We start from the raw sequence: 13,328 nt of genomic DNA on the forward strand, positions 1-13,328 counted from the left end.
GGAAAACCTCGTACTTACTTCATGTATATTTATAAATGTCACAACGTTCTTTTTCATGTAGGATTAGCGATGAGGCACGCTCCAGCCATTCACATCTCAGGCTCAGATTAGAAATTCATGACTGCAAAAATCACACCAGGAGGCTGGACACAGAAATAGATTAATTAAAGTGCTATTCCAGTCACAACTGATCAATGGAGCAGTAAACATCCCCACATTATATGGGAAGGACATTTACAACATACTTATTGCCAAATGCTTCATTGTCTCCCATAATGCCTCAAGACAGACCAGAAACAGCATGTTCTTAGGAATCTGATAGCAGCTTTCCCTTTCTAGAATATTGCCCCCTAGTGACCAAACATACTATAATACTGCTCCTATGTAGAAGATTATAACTACTATAATACTGCTCCTATGTACCAGAATATAGCTACTATAATACTGCTCCTATGTACAAGAATATAACTACTATAATACTGCTCCTATGTACAAGAATATAACTACTATAATACTGCTCCTATGTACAAGAATATAACTACTATAATACTTCTCCTATGTACAAGAATATAACTACTATAATACTGCTCCTATGTACAAGAACATAACTACTATAATACTGCTCCTATGTACAAGAATATAACTACTATAATACTGCTCCTATGTACAAGAATATAACTACTATAATACTACCTCCTATGTACAAGAATATAACTACTATAATACTGCCTTCTATGTACAAGAATATAACTACTATAATACTGCTCCTATGTACAAGAATATAACTACTATAATACTGCTCCTATGTACAAGAATATAACTACTATAATACTACCTCCTATGTACAAGAATATAACTACTATAATACTGCCTTCTATGTACAAGAATATAACTACTATAATACTGCTCCTATGTAGAAGAATATAACTACTATAATACTGCTCCTATGTACAAGAATATAACTACTATAATACTGCCTCCTATGTACAAGAATATAACTACTATACAACTGCTCCTATGTACAAGAATATAACTACTATAATACTGCTCCTATGTACAAGAATATAACTACTATAATACTGCTCCTATGTACAAGAATATAACTACTATAATACTACCTCCTATGTACAAGAATATAACTACTATAATACTGCCTTCTATGTACAAGAATATAACTACTATAATACTGCTCCTATGTACAAGAATATAACTACTATAATACTGCTCCTATGTACAAGAATATAACTACTATAATACTGCTCCTATGTAGAAGAATATAACTACTATAATACTGCTCCTATGTACAAGAATATAACTACTATAATACTGCTCCTATGTAGAAGAATATAACTACTATAATACTGCTCCTATGTACAAGAATGTAACTACTATAATACTGCTCCTATGTACAAGAATATAACTACTATAATACTGCTCCTATGTAGAAGAATATAACTACTATAATACTGCCTCCTATGTACAAGAATATAACTACTATAATACTGCTCCTATGTACAAGAATATAACTACTATAATACTGCTCCTATGTAGAAGAATATAACTACTATCATACTGCTCCTATGTACAAGAATAGAACTACTATAATACTGCTCCTATGTACAAGAATATAACTACTATAATACTGCCTCCTATGTACAAGGATATAACTACTATAATACTACCTCCTATGTACAAGAATATAACTACTATAATACTGCCTTCTATGTACAAGAATATAACTACTATAATACTGCTCCTATGTACAAGAATATAACTACTATAATACTGCTCCTATGTACAAGAATATAACTACTATAATACTGCTCCTATGTAGAAGAATATAACTACTATAATACTGCTCCTATGTACAAGAATATAACTACTATAATACTGCTCCTATGTAGAAGAATATAACTACTATAATACTGCTCCTATGTACAAGAATGTAACTACTATAATACTGCTCCTATGTACAAGAATATAACTACTATAATACTGCTCCTATGTAGAAGAATATAACTACTATAATACTGCCTCCTATGTACAAGAATATAACTACTATAATACTGCTCCTATGTACAAGAATATAACTACTATAATACTGCTCCTATGTAGAAGAATATAACTACTATAATACTGCTCCTATGTACAAGAATAGAACTACTATAATACTGCTCCTATGTACAAGAATATAACTACTATAATACTGCTCCTATGTACAAGAGTATAACTACTATAATACTGCTCTTATGTACAAGAATATAACTACTATAATACTGCTCCTATGTACAAGAATATAACTACTATAATACTGCTCCTATGTACAGGAATATAACTACTATAATACTGCCTCCTATGTACAAGAATATAACTACTATAATACTGCTCCTATGTACAAGAATATAACTACTATAATACTGATCCTATGTACAAGAGTATAACTACTATAATACTGCTCTTATGTACAAGAATATAACTACTATAATACTGCTCCTATGTACAAGAATATAACTACTATAATACTGCTCCTATGTACAGGAATATAACTACTATAATACTGCCTCCTATGTACAAGAATATAACTACTATAATACTGCTCCTATGTACAAGAATATAACTACTATAATACTGCTCCTATGTACAAGAATATAACTACTATAATACACAGTGCAGATGGACAATGACCCAAAGCATACTGTAAAAGCAACCAAAGAGTTTTTTAAGAGAAAGAAGTGGAATGGTATGCAATGGCCAAGTCAATCACCGGACCTGAATCCGATTGAGCATTTCACTTGCTAAAGACAAAACTGAAGGGAAAATGCCCCAAGAACAAGCAGGAACTGAAGACAGTTGCAGTAGAGGCCTGGCAGAGCATCACCAGGGATGAGACCCAGCATCTGGTGATGTCTATGCGTTCCAGACTTCAGGCTGTAATTGACTGCAAAGGATTTGCAACCAAGTATTAAAAAGTGAAAGTTTGATTTATGATTATTATTCTGTCCCATTACTTTTGGTTCCTTAACAAGTGGGCAAGTGGGAGGCACATATGCAAACTGTTGTAATTCCTGCACCGTTCACCTGATTTGGATGTAAATACCCTCAAATTAAAGCTGACAGTCTGCAGTTAATGCACATCTTGTTCGTTTCATTTTATATCCATTGTGGTGGTGTATAGAGCCAAAAATGTTAGAATTGTGTCAATGTCCCAATATTTATGGACCTGACTGTAACTACTATAGGGGGGCGGAGCCTGACCGCCATCCTGACTGGCCGCATGTGAGAGAGCTCTCCTCTCCACAACTCTGCAAAGTGGTTTATTTCGCACCCTAACCGCAGAAACATGTGGAAAGTTGGCAGATATTTGCCTAAAGACAAGCCTGAGCCCCACAAACAAGATCGGGGAACCTCCGACATGGAGAAATACTTCAACAAGAAATCGGCAGCTCCGGCATTTGAGCGAACCAAAATGGTGCCGCCGGACCCTGATGAGGGGTCAGAAGACGCTGAAAGAGCTGATAGCCCGCTCACTGAGGGCTCACTGGGATCGCAAATTGATACCCTAGAACCCATTTCTAAGAGGTTCCTACAACAAGCACTGTCTTCAGCTTTGATCGTGGTGCTTCAAGAGCTAACAGAGATTAAAAGTGATATTAAACATATTGGACATCGAGTTGAGAGGCTTGAAAACACACAAGGGGCCATACTGGGCTATGATCGCACAGTCAGTGATAATTTCTCCGCATACCTCTCCTCTTTGGACCATGCATATGCCTTGATTGAGGACCAGGAGAACCGGAGCAGGCGTAAGAACGTACGCCTCAGAGGCCTACTGGAAACAGTGCTCCACGAGGAGCTGCCTGAGGCGGCGTCCACCATCTTTACCACCCTGTTGGGAACAGACAGGACATCCGCCATAACTATTGAGTGTATTCACCGCTTCTTGCACCACAAACCAAAAGACGGCGACCCCCCGCGGGACGTGGTCTGCGGCCTACTACGATATATAGATACCGCAGCACTCTTCAAAGCGGATAGAGACCATGGGGACTTGCACCATTACGGGGCTAAGATATTGATGTTTCAGGACTTGGCTCCCTCAACCCTCAACAAGAGAAGGGTCTTACATCCACTCACAGAACTGCTACGACTGAACGAGACCCCTTTCAAGTGGCTGTTTCCATTCGTCCTCACGTTCACAAGAGAGGGCAAGAGATGCACGATCCAGACCCCCAACCTGCCGGCAGCTTGGTAGCTCCTGAACGCAATTCCACAGGACATTCCATCATGGCTGCCCTTGGCTGAGACTGGCATCCCGCTCCCGGAACTCCCAGAGAGCTCCAGATGGTCCAAAGTTCCACCAAGAAAGGGACAAGGGTCTAAATCTAGAAATACCTGAACATCTTTCACAGATTGTATGCTCTTTCTTGAAAAATGGGCCCCCAGGGACGTTGTATACTAAGTTCTGTTTGGTGTCATAGCCTTGCTGGGGGCCAGCATCTTACCTCTTGTGCTTACTCCAGGGGTCCGCTGCTCGGTGTCGACCCGAGCAACCAGCATGAGATGTATGCTATGTGAAGCAAAGTTTTCCTACTTTATGTGAAAGTTATGTGTTGAATGACCATGTTTATTCCTCCTACGGCTCTTTGATACGGTTAGGGCAGTTGCTATGTATAGCTGTGTAATATATTGACACACTTTGCGGGGGCATGGGGTCCCGGTTCCTGGCTCCAGTGCATTCTACTGACTGGCATTACATATGCCAATATGTTTTTGTGAAAGGTAAACTGGGGACTGTTTCAGTGACCTTGGCAAGTCTTTACAGCCCTAACCGAGGTCAGGGTTCTTGGTTAGCTACTACATTGTCTAAACTGTCCTCATTTGCTGAAGGAGTCTGGTTGGTAGGCGGGGACCTCAACGTTACATTGAACCCTCTTCTGGATGCCTCGGACCAATCCTCACAACTTACCCTGGCGGTTTTAGGTAGAATAAACAACCACATTTCAGACACCCACTTGGTAGACACATGGCGCTTGACTCACCCTACAGACCGTGATTACACGTTCTTTTCGGCCCCCCATAAATTATATAAAAGGCTAGATTACATCCTCATCTCTAGTAACCATATTGACATAGTGGAGAGGTCCACCATAGACACCATGACGGTATCAGATCATGCCCTAGTCACGACATCCGTGAGGTTCTCTAACTTACCTCAACATTCCTGGCAATGGAGACTGAATGAGACTCTATTGGATAGGGAAGAGGGGGTCAGAGACCTTGAAACCAAATTGCAATATTTCTTCAAGGAGAACACCACGGATGACGTATCTATAACCACCATTTGGGAAACACATAAGGCAGTCATTCGGGGGGAACTGATTGCGTTAGGCAGTAAAATCAAGAAAGATAGACAAAAAACTTTCCACTCGCTGATAGAACGAATTACGGCTCTAGAATCCTTACATAAGAAATCTAAAGCAATAGCTGCCCAAACAGAGCTATCACTGCTACGGAAAAAACTGAAAGACCACCATAATACCTGCCACGCCAAGGCTTACCAATATGCTCAATTCCGATTTTATGCCCATGGAGACAAGGGTACAAGACTCAGTCTTCACTTATTAAACAGAAAAAGGACTCTTCCTATAGATCAGGGATTAACACAAAAGATGGACATCTAGTGCACAAAACTTCAGATATTGCAAAATAATGCCAACAGTTTTATAGCCAGCTGTATGGCCTTCGTTGTCGGGATAATGACACAGATGCCGATATAGAGAGAGCCACTGACAGATTTTTGCAGAATCTCAATTTGCCACACTTAGAGGATGGGGATAGGGAAACACTGCTGGCTCCGGTCACAATAGAAGAAGTGACGAGAATCCTTAACTCTATGCCACTGGGGAAATGCCCAGGCCCAGATGGGTTCCCAGTTGGTTATTTCAAAAAGTTTTCAACTATTTTAACCCCACATATGGCTGCATGGTGTAATTCCCTCTTAAAGGGCTCCACACTTCACAAACAATCCCTAGAGGCGACGGTCACAATTCTCCCAAAGGCAGGGAAAGACCCTAATCAGTGCGGCAGTTATAGACCGATTTTGCTTCTTAACGTGGATATAAAAATCTGGGCAAAGTTGTTAGCTACCCGCCTAGGCCCCCTCCTACCGAAACTGATCCACCCTGACCAGGCCGGGTTTGTGCCAGGACGTGAGGGCAATCAAAACTCTTGCAGAGTAATCTCGGCCATGCAGTTGGCCAAGAAAAAAGGTGCTTCACTAGTTTTGCTGGGTGTGGATGCGGAAAAGGCCTTTGACAGGGTGAGCTGGAACTACATGAGGAAAACTCTGCATAAATTCGGCATACCAGAACAATTCCAAACAGCCATTATGTCCCTTTACCATGAACCTAGTGCCCGTATACGGGTGAATGGCACTCTGTCCCCAATCATTCCCGATTACAAACGGGACTCGTCAGGGATGTCCCTTGTCATCTACCCTGTATGTTATGGTCATGGAGACGCTGTTACAAGCCATCAGTGAACACCTGGGCATAAGAGGAATACAACTTAAGGAAAACTCTCCTGAATTCATAAATGTCGCTTATGCAGACGACCTTCTGGGTATGCTTACGAACCCTGTCGAGGCCTTTCCACATCTTCTATCCCTCTTCGAACAATATGGGAGGACATTGGAGTCCAAGATGCATCCAGATATGGTCCCCCTGCTGTTCCTGATCACTTTGAGACCTTTTCCTATGAACCAGGCACCCTACCCTCATCCGAGCAGGTGGTGCTTGGTTGTCTCCTATTGACTTCCATTATACTCGGGTGCTCGGCCGAGCGCACGAATATCGTGATGTGTTCGGACTCAACACCCGAACACTTTGGTGCTTGCTCATCACTAGATATAACTACTATGATACTGCTGTCATGTTCTGGTATACAACAGCTATAACACTGCCCTTATTTACTAGAATATAACTACTTTTTAGTTGCCTTTACACATGGCAGAGTTTGTTGCAGGAAATTTCTATGACTGGAGTCATTTTATTTATTTCATCAATCTGATTGAAACTTGTAGAAATATCTATGTGTTTTGACAGAACAGCCACGCTCTGCAATAAAATCTACCACCGCTGAATGCAGCATGAGGGTTCGTCTACAAATACTGGAAACTGTAGTGGAAAATTCTGTTTTCGGTGACTCTGCTGCAAAAACCACAACACAGCCGCAGAAAGCCAGCGGACTTCACCCTCACCACTGCAAAAGTGCGAAATCCGCAGCATACAGTCTATTGACTTTCTGCAGATCTCAAATCCGTGCAGCGGATAAATTTAAGCTGCATTTCTCTTTCACTTTGCTGGTACTGTACGAAAATCTGCGACACAGTATCTGCAGCCATTTAGTCGGGTGTGAACCCAGCCTTTTAGTGTCTCCACAATTAAAAATATTGCTTTCATAATCCTGATTCCTCTTATTGACTTTATTGTCTGCAAGATTATCCGGTCCCTGGACACACGACCATTACCGCTTCTATGAACACTGCCTTTATAGCTGAAGTATTTACTATGCGAAGCAGAGGGGATTATGTAAGATTGTGTAGATGAGTGGGAGCCGTGTTCCTGACCTTGAGTTCGGGTGGTGGAGCGCTCTACAGAGGACATTACTTTTATTATGCCCTGTTCAAAACTTCCTGTCTTAAGATCGTGACTCGCACACACAACGTGGGGCCTCGGTTGTGAGCGCTCGCTAATAATTTTGTCTGGCAGACATTTCACAAACCCTGAAATCATCTTTCTAAAGACTTGACACTTTAACAGAGACATTGATGGATATTTTTTCATTAGGAATTTAACAAATGGAATATATTGTGTCTCTCAAACGGAGACCATATTTCATATTCCAGTTTAAGGACTTGGATAATTTGTGCCTTTGTCAATTTTCTCATCCTCAATGTCTATTAGTGGAAACGTTAGCTATTGCTTTCCAGGATTGGCCTTCCCAGTCTGTTGGTGCTTGGGGCGTAGAAGGCATCCAACCAGTTCAACTCAATCAATGTGATTAGTGCTTTAGGCGGAGTGCTGAATCTCCTTAAATGCAAAGAGGTATCTCCCAAGATAGAGAACCATATCTCCAGTGCCACCTATCGGAAGTGGGTCAAGATCCGACTGTCCAACAAACTTTGGTTGTTTAGTATTGAAGATAGCCAAGCCAGATGCCCATCCATAGACAGCTGTTTTACAGTGCTGAGATTCCCGCCTACTCAGTACGATGCCTGGAAAACTGCTTAGGTAGGGTGTTGAATCTCCTTAAAGAGGACCTTTCACCATTTTTTTTTGTTAAACTAAGTACCTTTACAAATAGATAGCATCGGTACAGGGAGGAGGAGACGCCAGGACTTCTCAGTGGGCTTCTCCATTTCCTTGGCTGTGTCGCGGTCCAATCAGTGGACTACATCACAGCCAGGGAGAAAAAACAGCTTTGACGTGGTCTGCTGAGATTGGACCACACCACAGCCAGGGAGAAGGAGATGCTCACTGAGAAGCGTTGGTGTCTTCTCCTCCCTGGAGTACTCCATGGTAAGGAGAATTATTGGCAATGCTTCATGGGAAATAAATCTCAAAAGAGGTATCTCCCAAGAAAGAGAACCATCTTGGGGTTGAGGTGTGTTCAACCACCCCAAAACAGTTGTCCACAGATGGATATCTAGCTTGGCTGTATTCTTTTGTCAAATCCCAAGGCTTGTTGGAAAGCAGGATCTTGATTCATAGGGAGCTGCTTCCAATAAGTGGTGCTGGCGAGATGGCTCTTTCAGTGAGGTTAGTGCAAAATGCTGATCATGGATTATTATTTTTTTTTATGTGACGAGTTTGTTGTTTTGTTTTGATAATCATAGTATCATAATTATTATCTGTGGTTCTACATAGGACTGCAAATGAACCTACTATATTATCTTAAAGGGATTTTATATTTATGGTCTATCAATCTGTAATCTGTAAGGTTGTATTGGAGGTCTCTAAGGTTCTCAAACCCTTCCGGTGCTGCACAGAAATGTGTTACTCTAGTATAGAGTCATCACATCTACCATAGGTTCTTCCATCCAACCTCTTCAACTGTAATGGGACTACTACTCCTATCATGCCTTGACAGCTGAAAGTTGCAGATGCTTAGAACTGCATGTTGGATTTCGAATGATAGAAATCTCAGAGCCAAAGGGGGTTACATCTTTGTGTCAAACCCTTCCATTCTGGAAATCTGTACTGGTCCAATTCACTCATAGATTATATATCTAATTTTAGATTTATTTCTGGTTGTCCAGATTCAGGAAAAAGAGGATGATTTTTTTTTCCAAAAAAAAAGTAATGCTCTTCGATCTTTTGGCTGTTCATGGCATTGCAGCTCATTTCTAATGATGTGAATGGAGATAATCTACAGTAGTGTTGATCTTGAATATTCTAATCGCAAATTTCTATTGCGAATATTGGCACTTCGAGAATTCGCGAATATTCTAGTTTTTTTTTCATCAGTACCCATGATCCCTCACTGCTTCTTGCTTGTGGGCCAATGAGAAGGCTGCAATATCTTTGACTTTTGGAGTAGGTTTGATCACAAATTTTCGTATCGCAAATTTTTATTGCGAATTTTCCGATTGCCGATTTGCGCAATCAAGAAAATAATGACCGGAGATCACAAATTCTCAAATATATTGAGAATATTCACAAAATATTACAAATTTGAATATCTACAGTGCCTCTTAGAATCTGTGGATTTATGTGGCACTGTTTTTAGAAAAAAATCATAAAATGATTTATTTTTCATTTATTTTCTAATTTAGACCATTAACTCTTCTTCACCACATGGGCAGATTTTCTTCAGTGTTGCAGATTTTCATACGGGTACAGTCACACGTTACATATTTCACTTCATCTCTGTTATTTTTTCTTATTTTTGAAAGCCTCGTTATTGAAACACTGATAACATTGAAGCAGATGTCAAAACTTGCTTTTCCAATTCTTCAATTGGGAGCAGAAGACATATTGTGAACTGAAACTTACACATGAAACATTTCCCATAACCCCCTCAGCTATTCTAACTATAGACGCTCTCGCCTACTTTCTACCAAATATTATGTGTTGCTCACAAAAAAAAAAAAAAAAAGATGTAGCATGTTGTGAGGAAAATAAGCGCAAGAATGCTGGCAGCCACTCGACATCTCAATCAGAGCTTGTGTCGTCAGCTCATCTAGAGCTTCAACAATTCATGGAAAATCTCCTCATTGTAGCTGTTCATAAAGAGAAAAATGGAAAAAGGAACCAAGGGACCAGCGAGCCCCAAAACTGTTACTGGTACTTAATTTTTTTTTATAATTTCTGTTGACGTTTATAGATTTTTTTTTTTCAGAACCTTAGTAGAATCAATCAGCAGCTTCATGCTAAGCCTTGAATAAGACCTACAGAAAGCCTATGCAGCATCAAAACAAAGTACACTGTGTAGCAGTGCAACTACCAGAGTGGCATATTGGTGCTAGTGTTGGGCGCGAATATTCATATCGTGAATATTAATCGTGAATATTGCAACTTTGATAATTCGCGAAGATTTAGAATATAGTGCTATATATTCGTATTCGCGAATATTCTACATTTTTCTTTCTTCTAAACCCATGATCCCTCCCTGCTTCTTGCTTGTGGGCCAATGAGAAGGCTGCAATGTCTTTGTCTGAGCTTAGCAACATCCCTAGCAACCAATAGAAAGGTTGCCCACCCCTTACTATATAAGAACCTCCCCAGCAGCCCTTGTATGCAGTATTTTTCAGATCTGAGAGAGAGAGCAGTGTTATTGCTGTGCTCTGTGCTTTCCTGTGTCATTACATTAGATAGTTAGTTAATATATAAAATACAGATAGTTAGTGGGAGATAGTCAGTGTAGGTTAGATAGTGATATAGTGTAGCTGTCCATACAGACATAGTGCTGTGATGTCACAAGTTGCACGTATTGCGCAAAATATTTGCATCATTAATTGCCGATTTGATCAATCGCGAATAATTTTGGAGCGCTCTATCTGCATATAAAGCTATTGTAATGTTCTGCCGTGCCAACCATTTTCTCCAGTCTCAGGAAACTTCTAGCAGCTTGAAAATGTAGCATAAGTGACCCACGCCTGTATTGCGCGCGCAATACGTTCAAATTGCATTGCCGATTTTCGCAATCAAGAATATAATTGCAAATTCGAGAATTATATATGACGAATATTTTACAAAATATTCGCGAAATATCACAAATTCGAATATTGCCCCTGCCGCTCATCACTAATTGATGCCTCTAAAATAGTGTCTCACTGAGTGCAAGCTGGGTGAGAATGTAAAATCTGGGGAAGTTAGGTTTTTCTCTCTGTTTATCAGACAACTGGACTCTTAAAGGCTTAATCAGCAGCCAGGTGAAGAGCTCATGTAAATATGGGCTCTTTCAACAGAACTCCCAGTCTGCAGATGAGACAGGCAAAGCCTGGGTAGGACCAGATATATGGTATTTACTCTGATGTGTTTTGGGGACACTGGGTGGTAGACTCTGGTCCTGGAACTTAGGGAGAGCTACTGACAGGGGCGTAGCTATAGGGGGTGCAGAGGTACCAGTCGCTGAGGGGCCCCAAAGACCCTTGTACCACATAAGAAGACACCTGTTTAATAGAAAGTGCATGTTGGTCAAGTTACACCTCTGGCTGGAGGGAAGGGGTTAGGTCAAGAATTTGGCATGATGGGGGGTGCAGTTTCAATTTTTGCCTCAGGCAGCAAGAAGGCAATGTGCTTCCCTGCCCCTGGCCACAAAGTACTGAGAGAAAGGGGGCCCAAGCTGACCTCTTGCACCAGGGCCCATGAGCCTTTAGCTATGCCCCTGGCTACTGAGCAGTTAGTGTCCAGGCAGCTTAGAATTTGTTTTGTATCCTGTGCTGGAAAATACACTGTATTCCTGTGACAAGAGATGATAGATTTAGTTGCGGCCAGTTTGCACCTTAATCTATGGTGTTGGAGCGGCTTCTTGATGTGTGTCAACCATCTAAACTGAGAAGACAGTGATGAGTGACTCCTGAGTTGCCAGAAGCAGGTAGAACTTTCTCTGATCACTTCAGCAGTAGACATTGCTCCATGTACTGGTATGGTAGTCGCTCATACAGGAACTGATGTGGTTGCCAGGCAACATTAAGTAACTGACATTCTGAAAATGTAGCGATGCAAAATTAATTTTACTATGTGTTGGAGATACACTTAAGAAAAATCTTGATTTCTCTTTAATTAGCGCTATAATTGACTGTTTTTATTTTTTTATTATTGTTTTGCAGGAGGCGGTCAAAGAGAATAACAAGAGGCGAGAAATGGAAGAAAAGATGAAACGAGCGAAGATCGCAAAGGAAAAAGCAGAGCGTGAAAAGATGGAGCGAATGCAAAAGAAGAAGCTGTTGATTGATATGAATAAAGGTAGGAGCAGAGGAGGGAACGATCTTCTGTACAGTCCCCGACGTCTTCAAAGACCAAACTCAGATTTAATTAACTTATGTAGATTTCTCAATAGACAAACATTCAAATGTGCTCGTTACTTTTATCTCATTCATGTATTAGGTGCCAGTTTAATTATATATCATTCCATCTCCTGTGTGTTATACCTGATCCCAAGGACATAAAGACCACCATGGCTTCACCCACTTATTTGCGTATTAGGCTTTTTTACACCTTTTATGAAGGTTGATATCATTGATTTTGTTTTTTTCATAATTACTTGTCCCATTTTACCTTCATAAAAAAGCAAAACTGCTTTGGAAGTAGAATTCTCAAAGGGGCTTACAGGCAAATAACATTTATCAAATGTCCATTCTTAGTAGGATAGAAGGCCCTTGTTCTCCGTGCCCCCAACACAAACATAATAAGGAGGTCTTCTATGGATAGGTGGTCAAGCATGTGCAAAGGGCAGCCAAGCGGCTCCCGTTGTATGAAGCAGAACAGACCTGCTTGACCACCACGCCATACCAAACCCTTCCTGACCTTGGTGGGTACTAGGATGAGATTTTTTTGGGCCCAAATTCAGAGAGTTGTTGGGGATCCTAATGTTTATAATCTATGCAGTGGATGAGTTATGTTACTCTTGGAATACCCCTTTAAATTAGAGAATCATTTTGCAATAAACCACTTGAAGCCCTGCTTTAATGTTGCTTTTCCCCCCCCAATATTGGGTTGAGTAATTTTGGATTCAGATACACGAAAATGCATAAAAAGGCATCTTATAGGGGTTACCTGAAATTGGACAACCCCTTTCATTTTAGAGGTAGACAGTATTTTTCT

General features: G+C 40.6%; 1 protein-coding gene across 4 annotated transcripts in view; it reads left to right on the top strand.

Moving 5' to 3' along the window:
* The window catches only part of DIAPH2 (diaphanous related formin 2), a 1,253,176-nt gene that overhangs the window by 994,547 nt on the left and 245,301 nt on the right, over nt 1–13,328 (top strand). For all 4 annotated transcript variants that reach the window (XM_040442348.1, XM_040442349.1, XM_040442347.1 and 1 more), the window contains one exon: nt 12,335–12,470. In XM_040442348.1, the coding sequence (XP_040298282.1) occupies nt 12,335–12,470 (136 nt within the window). The remainder of the gene's footprint in view (nt 1–12,334; nt 12,471–13,328) is intronic.

Source organism: Bufo bufo, chromosome 8 (genome assembly GCF_905171765.1).
Source record: "Bufo bufo chromosome 8, aBufBuf1.1, whole genome shotgun sequence".
NCBI lineage: Eukaryota > Metazoa > Chordata > Amphibia > Anura > Bufonidae > Bufo > Bufo bufo.